This window comes from Gossypium arboreum, chromosome 6, assembly GCF_025698485.1.
Source record: "Gossypium arboreum isolate Shixiya-1 chromosome 6, ASM2569848v2, whole genome shotgun sequence".
NCBI classification, from domain to species: domain Eukaryota; kingdom Viridiplantae; phylum Streptophyta; class Magnoliopsida; order Malvales; family Malvaceae; genus Gossypium; species Gossypium arboreum.
The window spans coordinates 13,160,500-13,177,265 of NC_069075.1; the positions used below are offsets into that span (position 1 = coordinate 13,160,500).

The window sequence follows — 16,766 nt, forward strand, 5'->3', positions numbered from 1 at the left end:
AAAATAAAGAAAAATAAAGAATGAGGAAAAAGAAAGAAAAAAAGAAAGGGAAAGGAAGAAATTGGCGTTAAAAATATTTATTAACTAACCACCATCCTCATACCAACATTTAGCAAAATTTTTCTAACGCATACAATGGGACTTGAACTCGAGACCAGACAAAATACAGACAAATGCTTAACCAATAAACCAACAGGCTCGTTATTGACATAAATTTACACAGAATTGCACTTAACTAATGGATAAGAGTTGTTTTAAACATAACAAAACTTTTAACGATGCAACTCGAAATCTAGACCTTAAACACAATAGCAAAACACAGAGCTACAGATACAAAAATTAATTACTACAGATTCTTATAATTAAATTCTAAAATTTTGGGGCGTTACAAATGATGCCCATGTTAATACGATATCGGGTAGTTCAAAACTTATTGAAAGCTTTGGAATAGCTATTATATTATTACCTAAAGGGACAAAATTTGTCATTGATAATGTTTTATTTTCCACTAAGTTTCAAAGAAATTTATTGAGTTTTAAAGATATTCGTCTTAATGGATATCATATTAAGACTATCAATGAGAAAATATTGAATATCTATATATTACGAATGTTGAATGTGGAAAGAAATATATTTTAAAAGACTACCTACTTTTTCATCATATTTATATTATACACATATTAGTGAAATTGAGATACATGTTACTACAAACCAGAAGTTTGTAGAACCACATATTTTTACTAATTGGCATGATCGATTAGACCATCATGGATCTATTATGATGTGAAGAATAATTGAGAATTCAATTGGACACCCATTAAAGAACTAGAAGATTCTTAAATTCAAGGATTTCTCTTGTGTTACTTTTTTTCAAGGTAAATTGATTGTTAAACCATCACCAGCTAAACCTGGGATTGAATTTCCCGCATTTTTAGAACGTATTCAAGGTGATATATGTAGGCCCATTCATCCACCATGTGGACCATTCAGATATTTTATGGTATTGATAGATGCATCTAGTAAGTGATCAGATGTGTGTATAAAAAGATAAACTCATCTTAATCAAACAAACCAATGAAGAAGATGAAGAAGAACAGAAAAATGAAGGAACCCCCCGGAAAATAACATCTTTCCCTTATATACTACTCACGCATTTCCTTCACCGATCCTAAACTCAACAGCCAAGTGTACATGTCTATAATCATCATGTCTCCCACTAAAAATATCCCTAGTTTAAACTTAACGAAACCAAGGTTGAAATACAACCTTTTCACAACCAGTCTGTCATTTCTTCTTATTTCTACAAGAACCCTCTCAATTTATAAACTTTTCAAATAAATCCCTAAAATTTACTATTCCAACCTTAATTTAATGTTTCGAGGTATGACAATTAAGGAAGAAGAAGATGAACAGTGACAGGGATAAGCAATAGTAGAAAAAATGATGATGTGGTGTATTAACTCATAAGTTGTTATGGAGTTCTTGGTCGAGTGACTAAAATGTAAAATTTCTCTAACAGTATGACAAAATTTAAAGGATTTATTTGAGTGACCAAAATGAAAAAGGTTGGGTGAACAACTAAGTAGTTTACCCTAATATATAATACATATTTATATGTGTGTGTAATTTATATGGGTAAAAGTACCACAAAACATTTTGTACTATATCATGGATTGCATTTTAGCCCATTTACTAAAAAAAAAGCAAATTAGTCCCATATGTTAGATGGATGAGTAAAATAGTCCTTTCGTTAAAATTTGGTGTGTATATATAATGTATAATAATAAATTTAGCTCTAAACCTTTATACATTTATTCAATTTGACCCTACTATTTTATTGGAAGTAAATTAGTAAAATTTGAAATTAATAAGGTTAAAGGATAAAAAGACCTTAGTAACAAATTTTGACAAATCAATTTGGCCTTTTTAAAATTAAATATTAAAAATCATAAAAAGTTCTAAAATTTTGTTTTAAAAATAACAATATTGACATAATAAAAGGGTATAAAAGAGTAAAAATCAATTTGAATAAATGCCTAAAGTTTAAAGATTAAAATTGTTTAGACACCAAATTTTAAGGATGAAATTGTTGTACTTACTCAGAGTTAATTATTATTTTTCAGTAAAGAATAATAACTTTTACCGATTTATATGAATTGTTTTACTTGCTCAGAGTTAATTATTATTTTTCCAGTAAAGAATAATAACTTTTACCCATTTGGTTATGATATTAACCGGGATTGATTGAGTATGTACAATTCTTATTTAGATATATGTGGGAAGACAATGTAATATGGTCTCCCAGTCCCATGTTCATGTTCTACTTGTAGTATTATATCTGAATATCTAACTCGTTTCAGGACCAATGATTCATCATTATTGTCTTTCCATTAAAGAAATGAATTTCCAACCTCCAGTGATGGCCATTTTTTATTGCACAGAAAAAAGAAAAAGACAGCCATTTGGAGTGCTTTATCAAAAAAGGAAAACAACTTATTAATCATTGATCCATGGGGGAAAGTTAACAAAATCTCAAGTTAAAAATGGAAATATCAGTTGGATTAACAATGGAATAAAGTGGCCTTAAAATGATACTTCTTAAACCGGTACCGCTCTCTTTCGGTCTGGGTATCGTCCCTCTCTTCAGTCTTTACTTTTCGAGAAGCTTTGACCCAAACCCTTTTCCTTTCTCCTACATTCTTAAACACAGGTTTTATACTTTGGGTCACTTTCCCTTTTTATTGTTCTTTTTTGTACACAGTAAATCCACCATTTGATTGCTATTTGTGATTTTGTTTTTTGTTGTTTAGGGGTTATAATAAAAGAAGGAAGCTATGTGGGCTGTTTCAAGGCGAAGAGTTTCTTCTTCTTCAGTTAGTTTTAATTACTTTCTTTCTCTCTTTATTCAACTACTAATATTCTCTGAGATTTTCTATTTTTATATCTATTCGGTACTTATATTTTTATTAAAATTTTGTGTGTGTTTTAATGGTGGTTTCAGGTTTTAGGCCAATCATTTCGAAATGCTCGACCTTCACGTTGTTACAGTTCTTCCTCAAATGAGGTCAAGCTTCAATTCAAACATTGTTGATTTGTATGATTTGTTTCACATTACCATGCTTGAATCTGCTATCGAATCATTTCTATTTATGGCTTCTTCTTTATTTAGTATTTGTTTATGCTTTTATAGGCCTATGCAAAGACTTTAGTTTCTAGAAAAGGGACATCACAAGTTGCAGGGATTGTGGGTTCTCTAGGTAATTGGAAATTAAACAACATCCATCCTTTTCCTTGTAAAAGGAAAAACCGAAAATGCATCCATGCTCCTTTCATTTATATGGGTTCATGTGTTTACAGGGTTTCCAGTTGGCTCAAGGCCTCTAAGGTTTGTTTGTCATAGCTTCTTTCTCTATTTGTCACTCGGTTTTGTATGTTGAAACAATTTCCATTTTTGTTTATGATAGTTTAAGTTGAAGTTTGCTTCCTCTCCATAGATTTTAAACTGACTGGAAAGAAGTTTCCCTATGAAATATTAGAAGTAAACACACGCATGGATGAAGTAACATAAACCCTGATTATCTCCTACCATATCAAATTTTGTCCTTTTCTTTCAAGTCTTACCATATTTTTCCTCCAAAATTTTCTGTAATTTACAGGGACGTTATTTCATTTGTTCAAAGATATCCTCCAATATTTGTCCACACTAGGTCATTTTCTGCCGATAGTGGTAACGTATTCTCGTAATTCCTTCATGATTTTCTTTTTCTTCTTTTCAAATATCAGTTTATGTTCTGATCTTAAACTCAAATGCCCTTTCTTGGCTATGAAGGTGAACTTGTTGATGCTGTTGTTCCTTTCATGGGGGAATCCATCACTGATGGAACTCTAGCAAGTTTTTTGAAGCGTATGTTGTGCTACTATTGAACTTCCTTTTTCTTCTTTCTTTTTTCTTTTCATCATGACACTACATTTTGTTTCAAAGGATGCAAATTATGCACAAATTGTTTTTTAAATGAAACTTAGGCATCTTGGATGATGCATGTTAAAGCACTAATTCATCTTATATTTTGTGATTTGGGAACAGATCCTGGTGATCGTGTAGAAGTAGATGAGCCAATTGCACAAATAGAAACTGATAAGGTACCTTTTAGCTAGGTGACATTCTTTCTAACCATCTATACCCTTAGTTTTGACGTTACATAGTCTGCAGCCATGAGGTGTGTTGTGGTGGTTGCTTGCCTAATCTCTTAACCATGGTCCAGGGTTCGATCCGTGGTCATGGGAATGAAGCACATTTCATGACCAGCTGTTTGCCTCTTTGGAGAGCACCCATGGTGAGGGGATTAGTCACTGCTGCCGGTGGTGAATACCCTGGTTACGACCCCCCCCCTCCCCCCCAAAACAAAAAAAAGAAGGCATTTCACAGTTTGCATTAACTGCAAACATTATTTTCCTTATCTATTCTGAATAAGTAAGACTTTTACCCCTTATATGATATGAATAGGTGACGATTGATGTGAGTAGTCCTGAAGCTGGTGTAATTGAACAGGTAAATATCAGATAGATCACAAGCTTGTCCATTGTTTTGGAAAACTTAATACTTGGTATGATCTTAAACTAATGGTTCTCTATTTTCAGCTGGTAGCCAAAGTAGGTGACACTGTGGAGCCAGGTACGAAGATAGCTGTCATTTCAAAATCTGGCGGTGTAACTCATGTTGCTCCATCAGAAGACAAGCCTATCAAGGAAGCCTCTGAGCCCTCTCCTGCAAAAGCAAAGAAAGTAGAGACGAAGAAGCCTAAAGCAGAAACTCCACCCAGCAAAGAAAAGCCTACAGCACCTTCTCTGCCTCCTCCCAAACCTTCAGCCAAGGAACCTCAACTTCCTCCTAAAGAGAGGGAGAGACGAGTAAGTATCATAGGGCTTTTTTTCTTTTTTTTTTTCTACATATATACTTCTTTAGATAAGCATAGAATGTTTTCTAACCGTTTCTTTTTGCTGTCTATGGTACATATCATCAAAAGGGAATTTTGTTGTTAATATAACATGTGATTTATGTAATTTCAGGTACCTATGACTAGACTTAGAAAACGTGTTGCAACACGTTTGAAGGACTCTCAAAACACTTTCGCAATGTTGACAACATTCAATGAAGTTGATATGTAACTGCCACCCCTTCTTGTAGTAATGTTGTAGAATGTGAATTGCTGTTCTTCTCTGTTGCAACTTTTTGTTCTTTCAGTTCTTATGATTCACCAAGACATAGAATCTATGCTGTTTGGCTTAGACTAATCTTTTGGTCATGTTTCAAAATGGATACGCATCTCTTATTGTGATATTATACAATCACAAGTTTCTCATGTAATTTTAAGCCGGTAATGACTTAGTTTTGCATATTTTCCCCTCTCCTTTGACATACAATTCCAGGACCAGTTTGATGAAGCTCCGTTCTGACTATAAGGATGCTTTTTTCGAGAAACATGGAGTAAAGTTAGGACTTATGTCGGGATTTGTAAAGGTAACACTCACCAAAACCTAAAGACACATGTGCGTTTGTGTCTGTGTATAAATATACAATCTTCATTTAAAATGTCTTATCTCCTTTCAGGCAGCTGTTAGCGCTCTTCAGAATCAACCAATTGTCAATGCTGTAATTGATGGGGACGACATAATATATAGAGATTACATTGATATCAGTATTGCTGTTGGTACTCCAAAGGTCTGTCAGTTTCTCTCACTCTATGTAAAGTGATTTGGCAATGTAGTTATCAGACGCCATTTATTCCTTCAAAATTCCATCTGAAGATAATATCTAGCTTCTCTGGGGCATCTGAAGCCTTTAAATGTGGTAAAAGAAATACTTGTTTAAGGAATCGATTATTGTGATAGCTGAATTCTATACAAACTAATAAGAACTTTGAGTTTGTAGATTCATGGTTTACTTAGCACTCACCTTAAAGGTCAAACTGGGGCTAGATTGCTTGAGGTTGTAATATATGCATTGGGATCATTCACTTCCATTCTAATTTGATATGCCATTGCTAATTGATGCCATTTTGTGCTTGTGTTTTCAGATAAAAATAGTAGCTAGATTCCAAAGTACACCATTTTCTGTTATTTACGTCTGTATGTACTAATGCAAATGTGATTGGTTGTTTGCTCGCCACTGTTTATCTGAACTTCCCACTTTGCTGAGTGGAGGTATTCTTTAAGATGCTGCATAATTGAGATTTTGTCAATTGTCGTATCATCATTGAGATCTCGATGCTCCTTATAATCTCTAAATTTTGTCATCTCCTTAAATGATAGTTTTTCTTTTGTTTTCCTAGTCTAGCAAATTAAGATATGTTAAGGAATACTCTTATTTCAATTTATCATTGCTTTCCATATTCTCTGCCTGCACGCTGCACCACCTTTTTCATCATAAATGTGCTAAAGTCCTCAACTGTGTTTTGGTTTCCAGTTCTCCATCTATATCTGAAACTGCGTTGCTTTCGCTGACTTTTTTCCAGGGCCTTGTAGTTCCAGTAATCCGAAATGCTGACAGAATGAACTTTGCTGAAATCGAGAAAGGGATAAACATCCTTGCTAAGAAGGCAAATGATGGATCTTTATCAATTGATGAGATGGCTGGGGGCTCATTCACAATATCCAATGGTGGTGTTTATGGAAGCCTCTTAAGTACTCCAATTATTAATCCCCCTCAGGTGAGATGCTTTACAGTCAATTTACTCCTCCCCCCCTCTCCCCCATGTCTCATTCGGATGAACTTGTAATGTATAACAAGTGAAGCTTTGTTTTCTGGGAAATAAGCCGATTATCCATGTTTAATGCATTTTTTACCACACATTCATGGCTTTGCATTCACAAGTAAATATGCTAGATCCGATATCTTTCTTCCATGTTCTCTTTTTACTAACAGTTGTTTGTTCTTTCTAAGTCGGCTATTCTGGGAATGCACTCCATAGTTAGCCGTCCAATGGTTGTCAGTGGAGAAGTTGTTCCAAGGCCAATGATGTACATTGCACTGACGTATGACCATCGACTGATTGATGGAAGGGAAGCAGTATTCTTCTTGCGTCGCATTAAAGATGTTGTGGAGGATCCGCGGAGACTGCTGCTCGATGTATAAGGAAACCATATAAACAACAGTCTATCTATAGCCTGGATATGGCACACATTTTCTTGGGTGTAGAATAAATAGCAACTGAGATTTCCAGGCTCTTATATTTGCATTTTCTTGGTGTGCCATATCATTTTCCTATTGTATCTGTTAAAAGGCCTATGGTGGTCGATCATCTGCTCCAAAATAAAGCATTCCTTCGTTTTTTATTGATATCATTCTAGTTAAATGGAGAAAACAAGCAATGGAGTCATTCAATGACTAATCTTCCAAATAGTTGAAGCTGAACTCTTCTTTATAAAAAGGAACCCATTTTCTTTTGAGAGAAACAAAGTACTTACCAATTTCAATGAAACTGTTAATTAGTAAACTAATCACATGAATTTTTCGATTTAAAGAAATCAGAGCCACCAACCAACCAAGAATAGCTTGGGTTAAAAACCTTTTTTAACAGCTAATAGTTGAGGACGCCAACACAGATCTCACCAACTCCCAATTTCATTCCTTTTTAGTGGTAGATTAGTATCTCCATACTACAGTGATCTCTCAACTGCATGGGTCCCCCCTATCTGAGACACTAATCCAATGTTTTCGTTTCTAAACTCAGTTCAATTACAGACCAGTTACATTAGACCTTGTTGGCACTGTAACAGAGACAGACAATTTTAACCTCGGACAAAATCAGCAACATGCCTTAGATTCCTTGTCATGACAGCCGTTAGATGAAGTTGAGTAAGACATGCAGAGAAAGGAGACAAGGATTTGGGAAGTGGTGAAATAGCTCTAAAGCCCTTTAAGCACCACTCGCTGAAGATTTGGTTTTTATTTTTTGGATTTGGCAGAGAAACCCCCTCCTCCACTCACTCCTGTGCTACCAACCACTTTCCTCATTTTTTTTTTTAAATGCCCAAAATAATATTTTTACATCTAATTTCTTTGGCGCATATATAAAAGGCTATCCTTTTTTACTTTCTTCTTTTGGCCCAGAGTTGGCAGAGGAATGCTCTTTTGTGCTCTCTGAATTGCTCTCTTTTTGAAGACCGCAAACAAGGGTTCTGTGTAAGCCTTTTCACTCTCTTATTCTTTTTCTCTGACTGCATTTGTAGCTTGACGTTGTCTTTGTGATTCTGTGATAAACGGGATTGAGATCTCGATAACGTGATAGCATTGGTTTCTTTTCTTGATTTGCTAAATACCCTTTTCAGTTTTGATCATTTGCATCTCAAAAACTGTGGTATAATGTCGTGGTTTTCATTGTATATTGTCGGATGGTCGGATTATTTGGAGAATGTCTCTATTGGATACTTCAGTGCTGATTTTAGATCGTATTGGGTTATCATCTGTCAACAAATGCCTTTGATGCTTTTCTTGGGAATATGGTGTTGGATTGTAACATTAAGATTGAATGGATTCGTTAGATTATGGCATTATGCGTATGATTTAGAAGCCAATAAATATTTTCAATAAATGGATGTGTTGTTTAACCCCATATAGGTTCACTGCTGTTAAAAATCACTTCTCCCCTTTAAATTTGAATGCTCCTAAAAATCTTTGTAGTGGCAAGTGAATGCTATTCTTAGTAGTACAATATTGTCTTGTTTCTGAGAATTTGCTCTTCATCAGATATTTCAACTTTAGAAGATGAGGGGAAGTCTTTGGCAACTTGGGCAATCAATTACTCGTCGTCTTTCACAGGCTGACAAGAAGGCTGTAGCACGTCGGTACTTTGCTTCAGAGGCAGATCTGAAGAAAACTGTTCTTTTTGATTTCCATGTTGCTCATGGTGGGAAGATGGTCCCATTCGCGGGATGGAGCATGCCCATTCAGTACAAGGACTCAATCATGGACTCAACTGTGAATTGCAGGGAGAATGGTGGACTGTTTGATGTATCCCATATGTGTGGGCTGAGCCTTAAGGGAAAGGACTCTGTTTCATTCCTTGAAAAGCTCGTCATTGCTGATGTAGCTGGCCTTGCCCCCGGAACTGGAACTCTAACTGTTTTTACAAATGAGAAAGGAGGGGCAATCGATGATTCCGTGATTACTAAAGTGAAAGATGATCACATATATCTGGTTGTGAATGCAGGCTGCAGGGATAAGGATCTGGCTCACATTGAAGAGCATATGAAAGCATTCAAGGCCAAAGGTGGTGATGTCTCGTGGCACATCCATGATGAGAGATCTCTTCTAGCTCTCCAGGTTAATCACTACACCCTTTCGATTATTAGGTCTCCGTATTTGATTCTATCAATTTGCCAGTGATTGTTGAGCCAAACATGCATGCTTTTCATACTTTCTTGAGTTGTAGTCCACACAAATGTTCTCCTTTTATTCTTGAATAATTTGGTCAACTAGCACAGATTTGCAGGTTAGTGAAGAAATGACTTTCCTGTAGCATTTGAACAATTTTGAAACATATAATTCTATTACAGGGTCCTCTTGCTGCCCCAGTTCTTCAACATCTGACAAAGGATGATTTGAGTAAGATATATTTTGGGGAATTCCGAATATTGGATATCAACGGTGCAACATGTTTTCTCACTCGGACAGGGTAATCTTCAATTTTGTTTCTTTCATATTCCAAGAGTACTGGCTTGGTTGGCAGGTTGAATGTTATCATATCTTGGGATGCTATGGAGGATAACTGATAAAGTTGTCTCTTATCTATCTATTTTTCAGGTACACCGGTGAGGATGGATTTGAAATCTCAGTTCCTTCAGAAAATGCTCTGGATCTTGCCAAAGCAATCTTGGAGAAATCGGAAGGAAAGGTAAGGTTGACAGGACTTGGAGCTCGAGACAGTCTCCGACTCGAAGCTGGCCTATGTTTATACGGCAATGACATGGAACAACACATTTCACCAGTCGAAGCTGGACTGACATGGGCCATAGGGAAGAGGAGAAGAGCAGAAGGTGGATTCTTAGGAGCTGAGGTAATCCTGAAACAACTGGCAGAGGGTCCGTCGATCAGGAGAGTCGGCTTCACCTCCACCGGCCCACCTCCAAGATCTCACAGTGAGATTCAGGACGAGAAAGGGAACAACATTGGAGAAATCACCAGCGGAGGATTTAGCCCCTGCCTGAAGAAGAACATAGCAATGGGATATGTGAAATCTGGATTACACAAGGCAGGCACCAAAGCTAAGATTTTGGTAAGAGGAAAGGCCTATGATGGAGTAGTCACAAAAATGCCTTTTATACCCACAAAATATTACAAGCCATCCTAAGATGGAATTTACGCTTTCAGCTCCTCAGTTTTCCTGCGTTGTTTCATCTGCAATCAAATGCCAATGCCCTGTTTCTCTTTTAACTTACATGACATTACATGAACATGCTGTTGTTTATTGCTTGTATTCTGTTCAATTCCAATTTCTCGAATAATGATAATGGATTTTATATATCAGTAAGAAAGGGAAAGATTGAAATCGTGGCAAAGTTTCATAATGGCTTGGCATTTTCTTTATCTAGGTTTTATCTCTTACTCTGTCAAAGTGACTTGGACTGTCTAAACAGGTAGAACCGCAATAAATTAAGGAATTTATACAGTCTCATTCATGATAGCAAGCTTTTCATCAATGATTGAAGTCCCTTTTAGATGGGCAGAACGCTTATTTGTAATTAGTATAAAAATAGCAATATAATTAATATAAAAATAACAATAACAGTGAAATTAAATATTATACACTGCAATAGTGATAAATACTCGTCCAAAGAAGTCCTTAAATCTCATTGAGAATGAGGTCGAGTCAGATTATGCACAATTGTTTGAAGAAAAGATTCATGGGATAGGCATGAATATGATGATGATTCTGAAACGACGGCGGATAAGGGGAACGTCGCTATATTTGGTTGCTTGTGACAAATTAATAAGTTCTGGGTGTTGACGTGCATCTCTAGGCAATAAAAATCTTGGTATTTGAGGACTCCAAATAATTCACGTAAAATGCTTTAAAAATTTCGTTTTAAATTTCCTTCAAACAACTGAATCTCTGGGAACCATTCAAATATCAAGTGGGGTTAAGCTTTAGCCCATTTCCAAGATTCTTCCTTTTTACGGTTTCTTCAAATATTCTTAATTTCAACCCTTCTCTCCAACACAAAATCCTCCAAGGTAATATACTAATTTTCTTTTCTTTTCAGTTTAATGAACACACTTCTTTGATCATCTGTATCCTCTCTGTGGTTTCAATTTAATTTTTCTAAGCGCTTTAATCAAGAAAGAAAATAATCGCTTAGCGATGATCAGATGAGTTTTTTCTTTTCTCCAAGTTATAAAATTCCTCTTAATTTGCAATCATCTTAATTGTTCTTGTTTTATTTCCTCGTTTGAAGGCTATAAACGTAGGATGGTTCCATGATGTTGGTGGTAAATCCTCCGGGAACAATCAACCAAATCCAGACATTTCTGGGCAATACTCTTCTTCATTCTAAACTACCTTGTGTTTCAAAGCCTGCAATTCACCATAGCTTACCAGGGATTCACTCTAATAATGTAGTTCATATTCATAGTTCATTGCCTTCATGGAAAGATTCCAGTAAGCTTACAACCTATCTTGTATCACATCGACTTGCTCCAAAGAGATGGCTGGTTAGGATTTTATTGAACCTGAACTCTTCCATTTTACTTCGTTTTTTAGAAATAAAATTGAGTGTTTTCGTGTTTTAACTACGATTTTTTTAACTGTAGTGTCAATCACGTGGTTCTGCTTCATCCGATGATGAGTATAGATCGTCGCGAAATATAGCAATCAGCTTGTTTAGGCGGTACAGGAATGTCATCGATCGTGGAGGAGGTGACAACCTAAAAGTATATTCATTGATTTACTTGCTTGCTTGATCTGCTCTTTGTTCAAACGATTTTACCCATATATGTTAGCCTTTCTTCATGTAATACTATTGGACTGATGTTGTATCTCAGGAGTTCATTAGTGCTGGGGTGAATGCATATGCATTGGGCTGCACTGATGAAGGATTGCGGAAAGAACTGATTGCCATGAAGGAATCCGGTATCGAAATCAATGTAATGCATAGTTATGGCGGAAGCACCAGTGTAAAATCCAAGATTTGTGCAGAGGAGGTCAGTGATGATCTTACATATTTTAGCTCTTACTTTTGTTCAAGAGATTCTTTAGTTTTACCAGCGATATTCCATAACTTAGCTGCGGTACATTCATTTCTCTGAAGCACTATAAACCTATGTTGCTTCGTCTCTTCATTTCTGAATAAGTATTTGCATCTGACACCTAATCCAACACATTTTTTTTATATTGGTTTGTGATATAATCCTCTAAGAGCCCTCCAAGTACATGAAAAAACTAAACCGACCCTATATTTTTGCTGAAGGAAAACATTCTTTCTGACTATGCAGGTTAATGAGTGTATTTTATGGTTGAGCATTATATTCATCACCATATTGTGTACACCACAACCAACTATAGTCCGATGGTCATCTACACCACCAGTATCAGATGATGTCTTGCATCAATGGAAAGGCTTTTGCGCTCTCATAGCAAATGCATACTTCATAAGAGGAATGGCATGGTGAGATATGCTTTTAGCAATGCCGGTTGAAAAAAAAAACCTGACCACCATTTTTTTTAAATGTTAGACTTTTATCTTTTATGCATTGTTTTAAAAGAAAGAAATGCTGTTATTTCTTTGATTATCCTAGAATCTGCTGTTTCAATATATTTAAACAGTAGTGACTGAAAGTTGGATTGTTGTTTTTGCCAAAGGCTTCCAGTGAAAACTCTCCAGCTCGAACAAATGGCAGTGGTCGGATGTGCAGAAGAGCCTTCAGTTGTTGCTAGCCGAATGCGGTTAGTTTTTAGCACACTTGAGGTGAGTGAATTGTTGTTGAGATGGATGATATGACCCAGGACTTTGAGCTGCCGAGGGATTTCAAACGATTAGGATCTACGTAGCTGAATAAGTTTTGATGATGATTATTGTTGAGGGGAAAAAATGATTCCACATTGATGAAATAAGGATTTGATTGTGGCTTTTTTAAAGCAAGAATCACCCTTCCCCTGTGGAACAAAACAGTGAGGACAGTTTTCAAATCTTTGAAACGAACAATACCTTGACAATGCTTTTCTTTTTGGACAAAACTGTGAAGACAATATTTAAAGGGGCAAATAAACAGGAATATCCTTACATTAACAATTATAGATCTTTAAGTTGAACATATATGATAGATTCTGATTGTTTTTAATGGCTGTTGCAGGTAGTTAGTCCACAGTGGCCAAGAGTGTAACCAAGTAATTCAACGTTGTCGTGATCCGATTTTCTCAGGATCATATGTAGGAGCAGTGGTTCCTTGTATATTAATAATGTAAGAACATACGACACACTGTGTCTGCTTGTATAATCTTGTGTTCATTACCCGTATTATAAATTTAATTTTCCAAACCTATGTAGTTATCTTCTTGAGAAGTGGATTTGATGATTTTGACAATTTATACCTAATACAGGAACTAGGAAAAGTAGTAGAAGGAATGGTGAATGTAACACCAAAGAGTTGATAAACAAAAATAAGTAGAAAGCGACATTTTTTTATTTCCATAGGAATCTCAACTCTCAGTACTTGATTCATAGTAGAAAATAAAGAAAGAATAGGGTGTTGTGACTTAAGGCACAAGGTTGATACCTCCCAACCAATACGGCGATAAAATTGGTGATGGGAATTTAGATGCATGTTTGGTTTAGGGATGGCCATTATTATTATTTGAGTCTCTACCTCCACCTGTTCCCACGCCAAAACCAAATCCAATGCCCATTCCCATCCCCATTCCAAATCCCATGTTCATGCCGTTCTTATCACCATTTGAACCCCCTCCAAAGCCCATCCCTTCTCCTCCTCCACTTCCACCTCCGCCTCCACCTCCACTCGAACCACCTCCTCCCCCCCATCCTCCACCACCAGCTCCCCCTCCAATGCCTGTTATACCAATGCCACCACCAGCACCATAACCATTACCATTGCCATATCCTCCACTAGAACCTCCACCACCCCCACCACCACCACCACCACCACCACCACCACCACCACCTCCACCTCCCACCTCTACGCCCATGCCTGCTCCTGCTCCAAAACCACTACCATGACCAAACCCTTCCCCAGAACTACCATAACCATTGCCGCCACCTCCACCTCCACCTCCTCCACTAGTCCCAACTCCCATACCAGCACCATATCCACTACCATGACCAGACCCTCCATTAGCCCCACCTCCACCACCTTCTCCACCTCCTCCTCCTCCCCCACCACCACCAACGCCCCCTCCGTTGCCAACACCACCACCACCACCACCACCTTCACCATAACCATTACCATGGCCATATCCTCCATTAGAACCTTTACCACCTCCACCTCCACCTCCCCCTCCACCACCACCACCACCTCCCACCCCTTCGCCTATGCCTGCTCCAAAACCACTACCATGTCCAAACCCTTCCCCAGAACTACCATAACTACTGCCACCTCCACCACCTTCTCCACCTCCACCACCACCACCAATACCTTGCACACCACCTCCAGCTCCAAAGCCTTCTCCGTGACCTGACCCAATGCCACCAGCACCAGCACTAGCACTGCCTTCACCACCTCCACCACCACCTCCTCCTCCCATTTCACCACTGCCACTGCCACTACCTCCTCCTGCACCATGCGCCTCTCCATGTCCTACAGCATTACCAGAGGCACCTCCTCCTCCGCCTCCCCCTCCACCTCCACCTCCACCTCCAGCACCACCATAATACTTACTACCTCTGCCAAAGAAGCTGCCACAACTTCGCCAACTTCTATATGAGCAGTAATTATCGTCTTCATCATTAACATCACCTCCAACAACACCACGATTCAAAGTAGCAACAATGCTTAAAAGAAGAATAGCCATGTACCAAACTTTATCAGAAATGGTAATGGCGGCCATTGTTTGATGAATAGAGTCTCCAAGAAGTAACAAGGCTAAGTAAGGCCTAACCTCAATTAAACTTTGCTTGGTTTTCATCCTCGATCTCCATGGTCACATATTTATACTACACAGAGTAGGCTGTAGACTGCATTTCCAAGGGATAAAGTAATACGTGAAATTTGGCGGGCAAAAGAAATAAAATAAAATGTAGGCATTGAAGTCAAGAAGGAAAAGTGGTCCAAATTGTGTAGTATGAAGTCAACCATAGCCGACAAATAATAATACATTATTACTATGCATACAAGAAACTTATGCAAACATAAACTTCCAATTTTACTAAAAATAATTTAGTAGTGCTATGAATCAACCAACTACATATAGTGGAGTTGGTATTTGTATCTTCTTGGAAATTCAGGCAGAGTATGGGCATGAAATATTTTATCCTAAATTTGAAGTTGATTGCATCTATTATAGTCATTAGGGTTTTAGTATTCAGAAGATCTATAAGTAGAACAACTTTTGTTTGAAAAGTTCAAAGTAGGATTAATTAAAGATATTTAAGGAAATTGAAGTTTAGCAATGGAGTAGGTTTAATGAGTTGGCGCAAAATGCTAGCTGTCTCACCATGAACCCTAAATCTTTTGAAAGATCTTTCACTTGTTTTAGCCCACGTTGCTCCTAGTTTTTATTTTCAGGGTCTTTAGGCAAACATGGGATTCTCACCATAAGCAACTAATCCAATTATAAAATTTGGAAGTGGAATCCAGTGTTCTCATCACTTTCAGAAACCAAAACAAAAGATGTTCCATCTTTTGGCTACTGTTTTATAATTATATACCTCACCTTCTACATTTCTTTCATATCATTACTACTATATATATATATATATATATATGGTTGTTTAAATTCCACTTAATTAAAATATAAATATTAAATTTTGGTTATATTTTTAATAAATGGATAACTTAAACTTAATTCTTTAAATGATTCAAAATATTTTACTTCTTATTATAAGTATTTATTATAATTTTATTTTTAAAATTAAATATTTTTGTTCAAACATTTTTAAATATGAAGCAAAATATTAAATTCAGACCCCAACATATAAGGAGGATACTTATATTTTATTATTGTAAATACTTGAATCATTTACTCTGTTAATTTTTTTTCTTAATTAATCATATTGTATATTTTAAATTGAGTTATATTAAAAGAAAAAAATAATTATAAATTTATAATTAAACTAAAAAGATAAAGTTCAATTTTTTTTTTCTTTCTTCATCTTCTCCTTTTTATTTTCTAGTCATTTCTTAGGTTTTCTAAATCACCAAACAGATTTTCTTCTCTTCACGAAATGGCTTTCCTTGAATGCAAAAATCAAGATCATCTTAAGAATATCAATCTACACTTTCCTTTAAAGCTATCAATAGAAATCCAAGAAAAAGGTTTGAAATTTAGAACTATCAATATTGCTTTGGGATAGGACCAAACTTGTAGGAATTTGAAACCCCTAAATATGGGGTTTGGAATTTGCTCATAATACAAAAATCTCTATGTATTTGAAACCCATGAATTTCTTTTTAGGAAAAAATCTTAAAATTGTATATGAAAGTTGGTTTAATGTGAAATTTTATTTAATTTTTATTTAATTCAATTCTTATAAATTATTAGTATAATTATTGATATAATATCATTTTATGTTTATATATAGCATACACAAATAATTAT

The 16,766-nt window shown here is 36.2% G+C and overlaps 4 protein-coding genes across 7 annotated transcripts; 3 read left to right on the forward strand and 1 right to left on the reverse strand.

Moving 5' to 3' along the window:
- Window positions 1-2,360: 2,360 nt before the first annotated feature.
- LOC108484046 (dihydrolipoyllysine-residue succinyltransferase component of 2-oxoglutarate dehydrogenase complex 2, mitochondrial-like) lies at window positions 2,361-7,336 on the forward strand. Of its 3 annotated transcripts, XM_017787663.2 has the most exons (15): window positions 2,361-2,710; window positions 2,811-2,873; window positions 3,002-3,064; window positions 3,191-3,257; window positions 3,358-3,385; window positions 3,657-3,727; window positions 3,830-3,904; window positions 4,085-4,140; window positions 4,505-4,549; window positions 4,639-4,908; window positions 5,068-5,162; window positions 5,428-5,518; window positions 5,609-5,719; window positions 6,513-6,707; window positions 6,941-7,336. In XM_017787663.2, exons 2-15 carry the CDS (start codon window positions 2,835-2,837, stop codon window positions 7,130-7,132), a joined length of 1,398 nt encoding a protein of 465 aa, XP_017643152.1. In that variant the 5' UTR covers window positions 2,361-2,710; window positions 2,811-2,834; the 3' UTR covers window positions 7,133-7,336. The 3 variants fall into 3 exon arrangements, with proteins under 3 accessions (XP_017643152.1, XP_052885885.1, XP_052885886.1); XM_053029925.1 differs by lacking the exons at window positions 2,361-2,710; window positions 3,191-3,257; window positions 3,358-3,385 and having other exon boundaries at window positions 2,805-2,873; XM_053029926.1 differs by lacking the exons at window positions 2,361-2,710; window positions 2,811-2,873; window positions 3,002-3,064; window positions 3,191-3,257; window positions 3,358-3,385 and having other exon boundaries at window positions 3,678-3,732.
- A 406-nt stretch (window positions 7,337-7,742) lies between these two features.
- On the forward strand, window positions 7,743-10,566 carry LOC108486533 (aminomethyltransferase, mitochondrial). The gene is made up of 4 exons (XM_017790636.2): window positions 7,743-8,182; window positions 8,747-9,322; window positions 9,556-9,674; window positions 9,803-10,566. Exons 2-4 carry the CDS (start codon window positions 8,765-8,767, stop codon window positions 10,347-10,349), a joined length of 1,224 nt encoding a protein of 407 aa, XP_017646125.1. The 5' UTR covers window positions 7,743-8,182; window positions 8,747-8,764; the 3' UTR covers window positions 10,350-10,566.
- A 437-nt stretch (window positions 10,567-11,003) lies between these two features.
- On the forward strand, window positions 11,004-13,533 carry LOC108484641 (uncharacterized). 2 transcript variants are annotated; one of them, XM_017788504.2, is made up of 7 exons: window positions 11,004-11,233; window positions 11,455-11,710; window positions 11,810-11,929; window positions 12,041-12,199; window positions 12,491-12,663; window positions 12,858-12,963; window positions 13,349-13,533. In XM_017788504.2, the coding sequence occupies exons 2-7, from the start codon at window positions 11,477-11,479 to the stop codon at window positions 13,376-13,378; spliced, it is 822 nt and encodes a 273-aa protein (XP_017643993.1). In that variant the 5' UTR covers window positions 11,004-11,233; window positions 11,455-11,476; the 3' UTR covers window positions 13,379-13,533. The 2 variants fall into 2 exon arrangements, with proteins under 2 accessions (XP_017643993.1, XP_017643995.1); XM_017788506.2 differs by lacking the exon at window positions 11,004-11,233 and having other exon boundaries at window positions 11,570-11,710; window positions 11,810-11,915.
- LOC108485337 (glycine-rich cell wall structural protein 1-like) lies at window positions 13,379-15,222 on the reverse strand. Its single transcript, XM_053029927.1, has one exon. It carries the CDS (start codon window positions 15,132-15,134, stop codon window positions 13,827-13,829), a length of 1,308 nt encoding a protein of 435 aa, XP_052885887.1. The 5' UTR covers window positions 15,135-15,222; the 3' UTR covers window positions 13,379-13,826.
- Window positions 15,223-16,766: the final 1,544 nt, after the last annotated feature.

Coding starts and splice junctions, on each gene's coding strand:
- LOC108484046 (XM_017787663.2), top strand. CDS start 2,835: ATGTGGGCTGTTTCAAGGCGAAGAGTTTCTTCTTCTTCA. Junction 3,258..3,357: donor AGGGATTGTGGGTTCTCTAG/GTAATTGGAAAT, acceptor ATGTGTTTACAG/GGTTTCCAGTTGGCTCAAGG. Junction 3,728..3,829: donor GTCATTTTCTGCCGATAGTG/GTAACGTATTCT, acceptor TTGGCTATGAAG/GTGAACTTGTTGATGCTGTT.
- LOC108486533 (XM_017790636.2), top strand. CDS start 8,765: ATGAGGGGAAGTCTTTGGCAACTTGGGCAATCAATTACTCGTCGTCTT. Junction 9,323..9,555: donor GATCTCTTCTAGCTCTCCAG/GTTAATCACTAC, acceptor ATTCTATTACAG/GGTCCTCTTGCTGCCCCAGT. Junction 9,675..9,802: donor TGTTTTCTCACTCGGACAGG/GTAATCTTCAAT, acceptor TCTATTTTTCAG/GTACACCGGTGAGGATGGAT.
- LOC108484641 (XM_017788504.2), top strand. CDS start 11,477: ATGATGTTGGTGGTAAATCCTCCGGGAACAATCAACCAAATCCAGACA. Junction 11,711..11,809: donor TTGCTCCAAAGAGATGGCTG/GTTAGGATTTTA, acceptor TTTTAACTGTAG/TGTCAATCACGTGGTTCTGC. Junction 11,930..12,040: donor GAGGAGGTGACAACCTAAAA/GTATATTCATTG, acceptor GTTGTATCTCAG/GAGTTCATTAGTGCTGGGGT.
- LOC108485337 (XM_053029927.1), bottom strand. CDS start 15,134: ATGAAAACCAAGCAAAGTTTAATTGAGGTTAGGCCTTACTTAGCCTTG.